The following is a 15,609-nucleotide window of genomic DNA, read 5'->3' on the forward strand; positions in this document are numbered from 1 at the left end:
ACTAGACCATTCAGGTATGACCTAAATCAAATCCCTTGTGATTATACAATGGAAGTGAGAAATAGATTTAAGGGCCTAGATCTGATAGATAAGAGTGCCTGATGAACTATGGAATGAGGCTCGTGACATTGTACAGGAGACAGGGATCAAGATCATCCCCATGGAAAAGAAATGCAAAAAAGCAAAATGGCTGTCTGAGGAGGCCTTACAAATAGCTGTGAAAAGAAGAAAAGCAAAAAGCAAAGCAGAAAAGGAAAGATATAAGCATGTGCATGCAGAGTTCCAAAGAATAGCAGGGAGAGATAAGAAAGCCTTCCTCAGAGATCAATGTAAAGAAATAGAGGCAAACAACAGAATGAGAAAGACTAGAGATCTCTTCAAGAAAATTAGAGATACCAAGGGAACATTTCATGCAAAGATGGTCTCGATAAAGGACAGAAATGGTATGGACCTAACAGAAGCAGAAGATATTAACAAGAGGTGGCAAGAATACACAGGAGAACTGTACAAAAAAGATCTTCATGACCCAGATAATCACGATGGTGTGATCACTCACCTAGAGCCAGACATCCTGGAATGTGAAGTCAAGTGGGCCTTAGAAAGCATCACTACGAACAAAGCTAGTGGAGGTGATGGTTTTCCAGTGGAGCTATTTCAAATCCTGAAAGATGATGCTGTGAAAGTGCTGCATTCAATGTGCCAACAAATTTGGAAAACTCAGCAGTGGCCACAGGACTGGAAAAGGTCAGTTTTCATTCCAATCCCTAAGAAAGGCAATGCCAAAGAATGCTCAAACTACCACACAATTGCACTCATCTCACATGCCAGTAAAGTAATGCTCAAAATTCTCCAAGCCAGGCTTCAGCAATACGTGAACCGTGAACTTCCTGATGTTCAAGCTGGTTTTAGAAAAGGCAGAGGCACCAGAGATCAAATTGCCAACATTGGTTGGATCATTGAAAAAGCAAGAGAGTTCCAGAAAAACATCTATTTCTGCTTTATTGACTATGCCAAAGCCTTTGACTGTGTAGATCACAATAAAATTCTTCAAGAGATGGGAATACCAGACCACCTGACCTGCCTCTTGAGAAACCTGTATGCAGGTCAGGAAGCAACAGTTAGAACTGGACATGGAACAACAGAGTGGTTCCAAATAGGAAAAGGAGTACTTCAAGACTGTATATTGTCACCCTGCTTATTTAACGTCTATGCAGAGTACACCGTGAGAAACGCTGGGCTGGAAGAAGTACAAGCTAGAATCAAGATTGTAGGGAGAAATAACAATAACCTCTGATATGCAGATAACACCACCCTTATGGCAGAAAGTGAAGAAGAAATAAAGAGCCTCTTGATGAAAGTGAACAAGGAGAGTGAAAAAGTTGGCTCTACATTCAGTAAACTAAGATCATGGCATCCAGTCCTGTCACTTCATGGCAGATAGATGGGGAAACAGTGGAAACAGTGGAAACAGTGGCTAACTTTATTTTTTGGGCTCCAAAATCACTGCAGATGGTGACTGCAGCCATGAAATTAAAACACGCTTACTCCTTGGAAGGAAAGTTATGACCAACCTAGATAGCATATTGAAAAGCAGAGACATTACTTTGCCAACAAAGGTCCGTCTAGTCAAGGCTATGATTTTTCCTGTGGTCATGTATGAATGTGAGAGTTGGACTATAAAGAAAGCTTAGCGCTGAAGAATTGATGCTTTTGAAGTGTGGTGTTGGAGAAGACTCTTGAGAGTCCCTTGGACCCCAAGGAGATCCAACCAGTCCATTCTAAAGGAGATCAGTCCTGGGTGTTCTTTGGAAGGAATGATGCCAAAGCTGAAACTCCAATACTTTGGCCACCTCATGGGAAGAGTTGACTCATTGGAAAAGACTCTGATGCTGGGAGGAATGGGGGTAGGAGGAGAAGGGGGCGACAGAGGATGAGATGGTTGCATGGCATCACCAACTCAATGGACATGAGTTTGAGTGAACTCCAGGAGTTGATGATGGGCAGGGAGGCCTGGTGTGCTGCAATTCATGGGGTTGCAAAGAGCATGACTGAGCGACTGAACTGAACTGAACCCCGTGAAAGTTGTTGACTTAAATTCTTGCTTGTGACCTTACTAATAACTGCTAGCTATATTATTTTCTATGTAGCTTGCTTCAGAAGATTATTTCTTATGTTACCAAATGTGTGACAGAGCCTGTGATTAACTGCTGATATGCAGTTCCATATGAGATCAAAAATTGTAATAGTGTAACTCGAGATATGAGAAGAAGCAACAAGAGGAATTATTTTCCTGGACCACGAGGCTAGTATGACAGGTATGGTCCAGAGACTTTTGCTACTTACAAGGCCTGGTCTAGTGACAACACATTGAGTGTCCTGTCAATGGAATCTTTGTTAGACCTGGGAATGAGCCTTCCCAGCACCGCAGGACATAGTGACCATGAAATGCCCTCAAAACATGATCAAATATGTGGCTATGAAAGGGCCTTGCTGACTGAAAGTTGGCCCTTGCCAGCTGCCTCTACAAAGATTAAATCATGACCACTACAAGGCGCTGGCCTTCAACAGCCCCTTTGTTCAGGGCTCAGAATTTGGAGTGTTAACTCCTCTGGGCCTGCCGGCATAACAAACCTGAGTTCTCCAACTCTCTGAGTGTGGTGCTTGGTTTCTTGATTACTGGTTTCTGCAATGGTATCACATCAGTACATTGGACGCCAAAAATTTACACAATGTCTTATGTCAATTATAACTCACTTTTTTTAAGTTTCCTTGACAAATTTAAATTGTTTCAGATGCATTTATTTTAAAATAGCAATTTATAATACTTAATGGATTTTAGTTTATGGTGATACTGTTGTATGCAACAACATATATAATTAAAATGCACGAGAGGATTTCCCTGGTGGTCCAGTGGTTAAGAATCCATCTTGCAATGCAGAGGACATGGGTTTGATCCCCAGTCCAGGAAGATCTCACATGCTGCAGAGCAACTAAGCCTGTGTGCCACAATACTAAGCCTGCACTCTAGAACTTGCAAGCTGCCACTACTGATTCAGCGTGTTGCAACTACTGAAGCCCATATGCCTAGAGCCTGTGCTCCACATCAAGAGAGTGTGCTGGGAGCCAGTGTGAGGAATCCCACCCGTGACAAGGTCATGAGGAAGGAAGCTGACATACGCAAGGCGTGCTCAGACTTCAGGGGCCCCTCTGGAAATTCCTAAGCATGTACCCCAACAAAAACCTGCCGGCTTTTGTGCTCTGCTTTTCCACTCTTCTGACATTTTCTGGAAAAAGTCAATTCAGAGCTTTAGTCTTCTGCATTTGAAAGAGTGTTTCAATCCAAATACCCCTCTGATGGCTTTCTAGCCTGCCTGCAGGACTCATACAGCTCCGCGTGTGATTGTTTGAGGCCTCCTGACTACAGGAGGCACAGGAAGCTTAAAACATCCTAGGAATGTAGGGGCTTCCGAGGAGTCAAAATCTTTAGAATAGGACTGATTAAAAGTTTCATTTGTTGAGTCAATGCTTGCTGCTGAATTTTCATATCCTTTATTTTTAGATATAGTTGGTATATAGAAAAACAAGTAGTATACCTGGTATTAGCAACATTAGATCTTTGAGTTAAGTACCTTCTTTGTTATAACCCACTGCACCTTTGTTCTATAGAAATGTAACTTTAATGCTTTAAGGAGATGCAGATTAAAGAAAAACACTTCAGGGGAAACAAAATTAACATTCATTAAGGAAGAGAGCCAAAAAGTGTTAACAAGCCTCTTGGCCAGAAGATAATGTAAATCACCTGAGACCTTTTGTATACAAAATGATATACAAAAAGATTCTGGGCTGCAAACGCTACATAACTTTGTGTTACCCATTGATCTTCATGTTTTATCAAAAGTATAAAAAGCCTTCTGAACAATAAAGGACGGGACCAGCTTCTCGGACCAGTTTCTCGAACTAGTCTCTTGGCCTGGTTTCTTGGGACTCTGGCTCCCCCCATGTCTTTCTCTCTCTTTCTTCTTCTCTCCCTTTCCCTCTCGGCTCTTTACTTTAACTTCAGGCTGAATCTCCACCTGGGGCGCGGAGGCTCGCCAGGTCTACTTACTTGCCCTGGCTGTTAAGACCCGCGCGAAAGGGAGCTTAAGGTGAGGCACCCTTAGATATTCAAGCGGGCACCGGTGGCCCAACATAGATGGTGCAAATTCCTTGTCTGGAATTTTATTGGTCTTCCGCGTAAACCAAGCTATTCAGCCCTCTTCCTCCACTTAATCTTCCTACTACGCTATAGTTTCTTAATCTAATCTTATATTAATAAATAAACAAGTCTTTCCACGCCAACGCTGTCCACCCTTCGAATTCCCTGGATCCACCGGGGCTGGACCCCGGCAAGAGTGGGCAGTGAGAAGCCCATAAACCAAAGAGTAGCCCCTCTCACACAACTAGGAAAAGCCAACCTAAAGCAGGGAAGACCCAACTCAGCCAAAAATAAAATAAATAAATAAAATACTTAAAAAACAACATAACAACAAAAGCAATAAATTAGTCAAATTAGCCAAAGTTTTTTAAAAAAAGAAAATATTTGTATTTATGTTGGAACAGAAACTATGCATCATTTGTCCTAAAGTTGAATCCAGTCTTTCTCTATAAATTGAGTAGTAAAACATCTCATGTTAATGTAAACTGTTAGAATGTGGAAACAATTTCAAACCACACTGGTGAATCCTGAGAATCCTCCTTTGCAGTATATACTACAGGCTTCCTGTTATCCCTTCATATATATTATCTCATTCAGAAAACGAAGATCATGGCATGTTGGTCCCATCACTTCATGGCAAATAGATGGGGAAACAGTAGAAAAAGTGTCAGACTTTATTTTGGGGGGCTCCAAAATCACTGCAGATGGTGACTGCAGCCATGAAATTCAAAGACGCTTACTCCTTGGAAGGAAAGTTATGACCAACCTAGACAGCACATTGAAAAGCAGAGACATTACTTTGCCGACTAAGGTCCGTCTAGTCAAGGCTATGGTTTCTCCATTGGTCATGTATGGATGTGAGAGTTGGACTGTGAAGAAAGCTGAGCACTAAAGAATTGATGCTTTTGAACTGTGGTGTTGGAGAAGACTCTCGAGAGTCCCTTGGACTGCAAGGAGATCCAACCAGTCCATTCTGAAGGAGATCAGCCCTGGGATTTCTTTGAAGGGAATGATGCTGAAGCCAAAACTCTAGTACTTTGGCCACCTCACGCAAAGAGTTGACTCATTGGAAAAGACTCTGATGCTGGGAGGGATTGGGGGCAGGAGGAGAAGGGGATGACCGAGGATGAGATGGCTGGATGGCATCACTGACTTGATGGACGTGAGTCTGAGTGAACTCCGGGAGTTGGTGATGGACAGGGAGGTTGGGCATGCTGTGATTCATGGGGTCACAAAGAGTCAGACACAACTGAGCTACTGAACTGAACTGAACTGAACTGAACAGTTTCACAGTGGGGAATCAAGGCAGATAAACTCACATCCATTCCATCTGACAGAGGGTAAACTGAGGTTCAAGATGCTTGCATGATTCATCCAAGATCACACAAATTGGAAGGGCCAGGCTTCTCCTGCAGGTCTTTTCTGATTCCCAGCCTTGTCCACGCAAAGCCTCACACACCATTTTCCCACAAGGGGTTTTGTGGGTCCCCCATCTAAGGAGGACTAGCTCAGTTTCAAGTCAAGCACTTCAGGATCCTAAAAGCCTTTTAAACCACAGGTGGATATATTCCTAAGTATTTTATTTTCGTTGCAATGGTGAATGGAATTGTTTCCTTAATTTCTTTTTCTACTTTCTCATTATTAGTGTATAGGAATGCAAGGGATTTCTGTGTGTTGATTTTATATCCTGCAACTTTACTATATTCATTGATTAGCTCTAGTAATTTTCTGGTGGAGTCTTTAGGGTTTTCTATGTAGAGGAAAATGTCATCTGCAAACAGTGAGAGATTTACTTCTTCTTTTCCAGTTTGGATTCCTTTTATTTCTTTTTCTGCTCTGATTGCTGTGGCCAAAACTTCCAGAACTATGTTGAACAGTAGCGGTGAAAGTGGGCACCCTTGTCTTATTCCTGACTTTAGGGGAAATGCTTTCAATTTTTCACCATTGAGGATAATGTTTGCTGTGGGTTTGTCATATATAGCTTTTATTATGTTGAGGTATGTTCCTTCTATTCCTGTTTTCTGGAGAGTTTTTATCATAAATGGATGTTGAATTTTGTCAAAGGCCTTCTCTGCATCTATTGAGATAATCATATGGCTTTTATTTTTCAATTTGTTAATGTGGTGAATTACATTGATTGATTTGTGGATATTCAAGAATCTTTGCATCCCTGGGATAAAGCCCGCTTGGTCATGGTGCATGATCTTTTTAATGTGTTGTTGGATTCTGATTGCTAGAATCTTGCTGGAGGGATTAACATCAAATAGGGGCAGGTAGAAGAAAGAAGTAGTGAACTTGTAGACAAGACAATTGAAATGACTAAGTCAGGAGTAGGAAGAAAAAGGGATAAAGAAAAGTGAACAGAACCTGAGAGACATGTTGGAGACCATCAAGAGGACCAACATGCTAATGAGGGAATTACCACCAGAAGGAGAAGAAGATGAGACAAATAAAGGGGCAGACACTGCATTTGAAGAAATAGTGGCTGAACAGGCCTACAGATTGATGAAAGACAAGAACATGGGAGAATCTCAATGAACTCTGAACAGGACAAACTCAGAGACTCACATGGGAATACATCGTAATCAGACTTTTGAAAACCAAAGACAAATAGAAAATTTTGAAAGTAGCAAGACATGTGAGTGACTAGACTTAAGGAATCCTCAATAAGGTATTTATTTTAATCACAGTGGGATAAATCTCATTTAATAACAAAATAAAAATTGGAAAATTCATAAATATGTGCAAACTAACAATATACACTTAAATAACAATGGCTCCAAGAATAAACTACAAAGGAAATGGGAAACTATTTAGAAACAAACAACAACAACAAAATATACAAAACAATAGGATGCAATAAATGTACACTCAGTTGAAAATTTATAACTAGGAATGCCTATATTAAAATTAAACATTTAAAATAAAAAACCTAGTTTTATGATCTTAAGGAAGAATAAAATGTAAAGCAAACCATATCCAAAGTTAGCAGACAGGAGGAATAAAAATTTAGAGTGGAGATAAATTAAATAGACAATGGAAAAGTAATAGATTCAATAAAACCAGAAGTTGATTCCTTGATAATTTCAACAAAATTAAAAAATCTTCAACTAGACTGAATATAAAATAGAGAGAAGCCACTGATAAATAAAATGAGAAATGAAAGTGGAAATGTTACTACTGACCTTACAGAAATGAAAAGACTGTTAAGACATCACTAAGAACAGTTATATGCCAAGAACTAAATAGCTAGATAAAATATACAGATTTTTAGAAACACACAAACTACCTAAATGACTCAAGGTGAAAAGGAACAAACTAGATATTTAAAAATAGACCCAAATGGAACTGTTTAATTGATTTTCAAATAAATTGTCAAACTAATTCAAAGGTGAAAAAAAATAATAATAAACCACAGGTGGGCAGTTGTAATCCACCATGCACTGGAGCATGCATCCTTGGGACACTGACATAACATTTCTACAGATTCAGGACTACTCTATGATTTCAAAATAAGTTTTATTCTTGTTGGAATTCCTGAGTAACTCTTTCACACTGAGCCAAGATACTCCCCATGCTTGGCAGCAGAACAGATCTGGGCAAGAATACAAACTGGGCTCTTTCATTTTGTTCATTAAAGGCCAACTTGGCCTCTGGTCCTACTGGTATCCAAATGGAAAAAGAGCCTGGAAAATGATGTGATACCAACAATGAGTTGGGCACCCAATGCCTTCTGCAAACTTATTGTGATTTCTTAGGCTATCAGTTTCCTGAACACAGGAAGTCTGTCCATCTTGTTTGCCATCACACCTAGCACCTACATAGGACTTGGAAGATAAAATTTATTAACAGATATTTCTTAGCTGGACCAGTGTAATCCCCAATTACCAATGTAATCTGTGCTGAACAAGCCAGAATGTTGGCTATGAAGTTTACTGTAAGAAATCCCTCTATAAAGCAGAGGGAAATGGTTTGTGAAAAACTGTATTTGAAGTCAGGATAACCTGGCTTTAATTCTTGCATCCCATTTTCCACCTAATTATACGGATGTTTATAGATATCATTCTAGATCTGTCTAAATAATAGGATGTTCAGAGCTGTGACATTTAAGATCAGAAAACTTTAGATGCAATCATTAATAAAGAACTGTTAGGCTCAGGGACACAGTGAGGAAAGGAAAGGATGGCAAGAATTGAGAGAGTAGCGTGGAAACAGACACATTACCATATGTCAATTAAATAGCCAGTGGGAATTTAATGTGACTCAGGGGGCTCAAACAGGTGCTCTGTGATAACCTAGAGGGGTGGGAGGGGGTGGGAGGAGGGAGGGAGCTTCAAGCAGGAGGGGACATATGTATACCTCTGGCTGATTCATGTTGATGTATGGCAGAAACCAACGCAATATTTTAAAGCACAAAATTTTAAACTAAAAAACTGTTAAACAAAATCTTGGTTCCTTTATACATGAAACATAAAACAGCTATTTAAGCCACTTGATCCTTGTATTCCAACAGCATCCTCTCTCCCTGGGGATCCCATTCAGTATCATGGTTTTATGTACCTTGTGCACACAGGTAATCCTCACATTCTTATATTTACCCCTATCCGACTGTCTACTCAGTATCTCCAAGTGGATAACTAGAAGGCGTCTCAAATTTAATGTATCCAAACCTTGGATGTTCTTGTTGGCATTATCATCCTCCTTCTCTCTCTCTCTCTCTCTCTCTCTCTCTCTCTCTCTCTCTCTCTCACACACACACACACACACACACACACACACACACACATTTCATTCTCCTACAGTCTATTTTTTCTTAGAAAACAGCAACTCAAAATTCAGTCCCTTGGAATCTTACCTGCTCAAATACTGTGGATCCCCTTCCTAAATGTACTAAACAAATAGAATGCTCTTGGCCATGTCTTTCTCTCTTGACTTGCTTTACTTGACTCCCACTTATTACAGCCTAACCTATTAGATTATTGGCATATTAGCTTATCGGATATTGTCTGTCTCTGCCCAGTAGAATGTTGCTTTGGGGAGGTCAGGGACACTCAGTCCATGCTCACCATGGTATTCGTTCACAGCCTATGGTGCGTGTGTACATGCCTCAGTCGTGTCTGACTCTTTGTGACCCTACGAACTGTACCCCACCAGACTCCTCTGTCCATGGGGATTCTCCTGGCAAGAATACTGGAGTAGCTTGCCAGGCTCTTCTCCAGAAGATCTTCCCAACCCAGGGATCAAAACTGCATCTCATGTCTCCTACATTGGCAGAGGGATTCTTTACCACTAGTGCCACCTGGCAAGCCAACAGCATATAGAGGCTCTCAAATATCTGTTTAACTAGTTATTTTAGAAAAATGACAGTAAATGAAGGTAACTGCAACATTCAGTTTTTATCAAATTGGATGAACAAAAATTTTTTCAGGTTCCTTAATACTGTTGCAGTGGGAGTGAGGTGCTGTGTGTCCTTAGGCAAGTACTTTAATAAGTGAATTTTATGGAATGTGAATTATATTTCAACAAAGTTATTTGGTTAAAAATTGAAACTAGGGGCTTCCCTGGTGGTCCAGTGGTTAAGAATCCGCCTTGCAATGTAGGGGACATGGGTTTGATCCCTGGTCTGGGAAGATCCGACATGCCACAAGGCAGTTAAGCCCATGTGCCACAACTACTGAGCCTGCAAGCCAAAATTACTGAAGCCCACACACCCTAGAGCCCATGCTCTGCAGCACGGGAAACCCCTGCAATGAAAAGCCTGTGTACCACAACTAGAGTAGTCCCTATTCGCCGACTAGAGAAAACCTGCACACAGCAATGAAGACTCTGTGCAGTCAAAGATAAATAGATAAATCTTTTTTAAAATTGAAGCTAATGTGAGACACACAGACCATGAGAGGAAAAAGGAAAAAAAGATTAACATTTATTGAACACCTACTATGTGATAAGTGTCATACACACACACACAAATCTTTACACCAGTCTTACAAGGTAGCTTTGATTAACCCCATTGTATAGATGAGGGTGTGGTCTTCCTTCTACCGTAATCTGAAACCACCGCAGCCACTCAGACGCTGGAGGGGTACAGCTTGCTGAGGAAGGTCTTTTTCATGGCGATCTTCAGCTCCTTGTTCCTGAGACTGAAGATGATGGGGCTCAGGAAGGGAGTGAGGACTGTGTAGGTGATGCCCATCAGCGTGTCTCCTTCCAGAGACTGGGGACCCTTGGGCTTGAGGTAGATGACAGAGGCAAAGCCGTAGTGCACGACCACCACGGTGAGGTGGGACGCACAGGTGGAGAAGGCTTTGTGCCGGCCCTCCGCTGAAGGGATCCTCAAGATGGCGGCCACGATGAAGGCGTAAGACAAGAGGATGAGGAGACCACAGCCCAGCAGGGCGGCGATACACACCAGGCCCACGCCCATGGCGACTATTTGCACTTCAGTTCCACAGGCCAACTTCAGAAGAGGTGGCACATGGCAGCCAAAATAGTGAATTTCATTAGACCCACAGAAAGTGAGTTGGAAAATGGAAGATGTCACCACTAGCCCAACAACTAAGCCTCCAGCCCAGGACCAGACCACCAGGCAAGCGCAGCCCCGGGGGCTCATGAGCACGTTGTAGCGCAGGGGGTGGCAGATGGCCACGTAGCGGTCGTAGCCCATGACAGTGAGCAGGAAGGAGTGGGTGAAGCCGGGCGTGAAGGAGAAGAACATCTGGCTGGCACAGGCCCTGAAGGAGATGGAGCGGTCGGTGGAGAGCAGGTCGGCCAGCATGCGTGGGATGATGGCGAAGGTGTAGAGGACCTCGGAGATGGAGAGGGCGCACAGGAAGAGGTACATGGGGGTGTGGAGGCTGTGCTCCCTCCAGACGGTGGCCATGATGAGCAGGTTCCCCAGCAGCGTGAACAGGTACATCAGCAGGAAGAGCAGGAAGAACATCAGCTGAAGGTGGGGGAAGGTGGAGAAGCCGATGAGGATGAATTCAGTCACTGAGGTGTAATTTAGCCTCAGAATGGCAGCCATACTGTTGGGGAAAAGAAGGAGGAATTCCCATAGGTAGGAACTCGGGGTCTCTAATGAGCCCTCTTCAGGACTTCCTGGAGAGGCTCCTTCACCTCTTCAAACCATGATCAGTCCATCTGCATAATAATGTTCAGAATAAAGGTCTGCCTTGTGGTTTAAATAGGACCACCTGAATAGTCACCGGAATGACTGATGCTGAAGCTGAAACTCAAGTAGTTTGGCCACCTGATGCAAAGAGCTGACTCATTGGAAAAGACCCTGATGCTGGGAAAGATTGAGGGCAGGAGAAGAGGACGATAGAGAATGAAATGGTTGGATGGCATCACTGACTCAATGGACATGAGTTTGAGCAAACTCTGGGAGATAGTGAAGGACAGGGAAGCCTGGTGTGCTGCAGTCCATGGGGTCACAAAGTCAGACACGACTTAGCGACTGAACGACAACAATATGCATCTAAGGTGCTTAGCACAGGTCCTGGTATATAGTATGAATTAAATAAATTTTCATTATTAATACTGTATTTTTAAATCCTAGTGGTAGGAAGTAGTGGTCTCTATTTTCTACATGTGGATTAAGTCCCCACTTCAGAGGTTGCCGTTGCCTCTATCATTCTCCCCCCAAAAAAATAAAATTAAAGAAAAGGTCAACAATATAATCTTTAAAATATGTTATTATTCTGGGATCCCTAATAAAAAATGTTAATTAGAAAAATTTCTTGTTTGTTGGAGTTTCATCTCCGCGTATCGTGTGATCGCTATACTCAACATGTTCCCTGTGTTGTTTAGTTGCTAAGTCGTGTCCAACTCTTTATGACCCCAAAGAGTTTTTTGCAAGCCTTAGTAAGTATTAAGTGGAGACTTTTTCCCCTTTTTATAAAAACTCTACCATGTTATTCACATGAATTCAAAAAAATTGAGGCATTGTTTTAAAATAGTGCTTGAAAAAAAAAAACTTCATTATGTTGGTCTCTCAATTTTTTTGAGCCTTTGTTTTCTCATCCCTAAAAGGAAATTGATATGAATAATCCCTAGCTGACAAGCATTGAGTAAGATTATGCACATAATATATCTTCCAAGTGCTTTCCTGATGGCTCAGTGGTAAAGAATCCACCTGCCAAGGCAAATCCACCTGTGGGTTTGATCCCTGGGTCAGGAAGATCCCCTGGAAAAGGAAATGGCAACCCACTCCAGGATTCTTGCCTGGGAAATGCTATCGACAGAGGAGCCTGGTAAGTTACAGTCCCTGGGATTGCAAAGACTCAAACATGACTAAGTGACTAAACAACAACAGCAAATGTCTTCCACAGCACCTGAAATCAAGAAGCTGAGATTGAGGACAGGTATAAATGACCAGAACTAAACTCTCTTAAAATACAGCAACCTATGGTTGAATCTCTCTTCTGATTGGGGGACTTAATGCATTTATCTTTTCATAATTACTATTGTTTTCAGACTTAATTCTGTCACATTTAATACTTGAGATAATATATATATAAATATATGTTAGTATACCTAGCTAATATATGTGTTTATTTAACATATGCAAACACAAAAACACGCACACAGTCCTATTTATTACACCAAGCACACCCAAGGGAAAAAACCCTAAAAACATGGAATTGTCATTGAAAAGAACCTTATGTAAGGCCATAAAAGATGTCTAGATAAATTATCAAGTGCCAATATTGCAAAGACCCAGAGCATCTGACCACATTACAGTAAACTGGAAATTAATATGAAGAGGATACTTGAAACTTACCATATATTTTAAACACAGTTTAAGATTGTATCATTTGACATTGTCATACATAGTCACACAAAACTAACCACTTTTGAGATAAAAGGAAAAATAAGAATTACTAAGAACAGAATTATGAGACATTGAAATAACAACTAAACAAAATGGCTTATGTCCTGGGATTTTAAAAAAAGGATGTTAGTGTAAAAACTAAGAAAAATCAAATAAGATCTGTTATTTGCTATATAGTATTACACAGCTTTTAGTTTCCTGGGTCTAATCATTGTACTGGCATTGTGTAAGATGGAAGTTGGATGAGGGGGAGTCCAAGAATTTTCCATGTTATTTTTGAAAATTTTTTGTAAGTTTAAAATTAGTAAAACAAACAAGTTACCATTCAAAGGAATACAAAACTCTCAAGTATCTAGGAATTAATTGAAGTATGTGCACACAAACTTCCAACACTTCCCTGGTGGCTCAGAGGGTAAAGCGTCTGCCTGCAATGCGAGAGACCTGGGTTCGATCCCTGGCTCGGGAATATCTCCTGGAGAAGGAAATGGCAATCCACTCCAGCACTCTTGCCTGGAAAATCCCATGGACGGAGGAGCCTGGTGGGCTACAGTCCATGGGGTCTCAAAGAGTTGGACATGACTGAGTGACTTCACAAACTTCCACAGAAAACAGTAAACATGTTACAACAGTACATGGGAACAACCCAAATGTCCATCAACAGAGGAATGGACAGAGAAGATGTGATACATATATACAATGGAATATTACTCAGTCATTAAAAAGAACGCAATGATGCCATTTGTAGTGGCAGAGATGGACCAAGAGATTGTTATACTGAATGAAGTGAGAAAAAGAAGGAGAAATACCATATGATATAGTTTATATGTGGACTCTAAAAAGAAATGACACAAATGAACTTAAAGAGACTCACAGACTTAGAGAACAAACTAATGGCTGCTGGGTGGAATGATGGAAGGAAGGGCTAGTTAGAGAGCTTGGGATGGACATGCACACACTGCTAGATTTAAAATGGATAATCATCAGGGGCCTACGTATAGCACAGAGAAGTCTGGTCAATGTTATGTGGCAGCCTGGATGGGAGGGGAGTTTGGGAGAGAATGGACACATGGATACATATAGATGAGTCCCTTCTCTTTCACCTGAAACTATCACAACATTATTAATTGGCTATGCTCCAATACAAAAATTAGTTTTTTAAAAGTAAGATAAAAGTAAAAAAACAATTAAACAACATAGACATTATAAATAAGTGGATGAAATGGAAAGACAGTACCCTAGATGTTAATTCTCTCCCAGATTTAATCTATGCATTCAATGTATTCCTCTCAAATGAAGCCAGTTGAATTTTTTGAGAAAGATGTTAAACTTGTTATACAGTTTCTATTAAAGAATAGCTATCCATAAATAATTAAGTCCACCTTGAAGTGAAGAGTGAAATAGGTGGGGAGGAAATGCCTTCTAAGATATTGAGGCATTTTACAAAGCCTTGCAAATAAAGCAATGTAGGATCAGTACAAGGACAGACAAACAGATCAGTGGTTCAGAAGCTCCGAACAATGGATTGGGATAAAAAAAAAAAAATTAGAATCCATGGAACAACTTGGATGGCTCTTACAAATAGCACTGGAAAATCAGAAAAAAATAGACTTCCAGCACAATATACTGTATCACTGTCAAAACAGTATGTCCATCAAAATACATTTTTCAAGAATTCATGCAAACAGAAGGATACACATTGAAAAAATCAAAACAGCTACTGGTCAGGGGTGGGGATCAGAAGTAGGACATTATGATAAATGGGAGTAAATAACACAGGATCATTCTGCAAGTCAATGTCAGTGAAATGTCATCAACAAAAGGGACTGATTAAAACTCCAAACTCCAAAGCTTAAGTCCAATACAAATTTGTGAATGTACACATATATATTTACATTTACATATGGTTCGATCAATGATATATATATGCTTCCCAGGTGGTGCAGTGGTAAAGAATCTGCCTGCTAATGTAGGAGATGCAAGAGATGTGGGTTCGATCCTGGGTCTGGAAGATCCCCTGGGGAGGAAATGGCAGCACATTCCAGTATTCTTGCCTGGAAAATTCCATGGATAGAGGAGCCTGGTGGGCTACAGTCCATGCAGTCACTAAGAATCAGACATAACTGAACAACTCAGCACAAACACATGTGCATATATCTCAATCAAATATATATATATATATATATAAAATACACATTTGCGCATGCTAAGTCACATCAGTCATGTCTGACTCTTTGCTTACCCTTTGGACAGTGGCCTGCCAGGTTCCTCTGTCCGGGGGATTCTCTAGGCAAGAATACTGGACTGGCTTGTCATTTCCTTCTCCAGGGGATCTTCCCAACCCAGGGATTGAACCTGCATCTCTGATGTCTTCTGCACTGGCAAGTGGGCTCTCCACTAGTGCCACCTAAAGAAGTGAAGTCAGTCATGCCCGACTCTTTGTGATCCTGTGGACTGTAGCCTACCAGGCTCCTCTGTCCATGGGATTCTTCAGGCAAGAATACTGGAGTGGGTTGCCATTTCCTTCTCCAGGGGAGCTTCCCAACCCAGGGATTGAACCCGGGTCTCCTGCATTGCAGGCAGA

The 15,609-nt window shown here is 41.1% G+C and overlaps 1 protein-coding gene across 1 annotated transcript; it reads right to left on the reverse strand.

Moving 5' to 3' along the window:
* Positions 10,263–11,219, reverse strand: LOC102179278 (olfactory receptor 10H1-like). The gene has a single exon (XM_018051703.1). The coding sequence runs from the start codon at positions 11,217–11,219 to the stop codon at positions 10,263–10,265; it is 957 nt and encodes a 318-aa protein (XP_017907192.1).

Source organism: Capra hircus, chromosome 7 (assembly GCF_001704415.2).
Source record: "Capra hircus breed San Clemente chromosome 7, ASM170441v1, whole genome shotgun sequence".
Lineage (NCBI taxonomy): Eukaryota > Metazoa > Chordata > Mammalia > Artiodactyla > Bovidae > Capra > Capra hircus.

Bases quoted from the DNA above. Each gene is read 5' to 3' on its own strand.
- LOC102179278 (XM_018051703.1), bottom strand. From the start codon at position 11,219: ATGGCTGCCATTCTGAGGCTAAATTACACCTCAGTGACTGAATTCATC.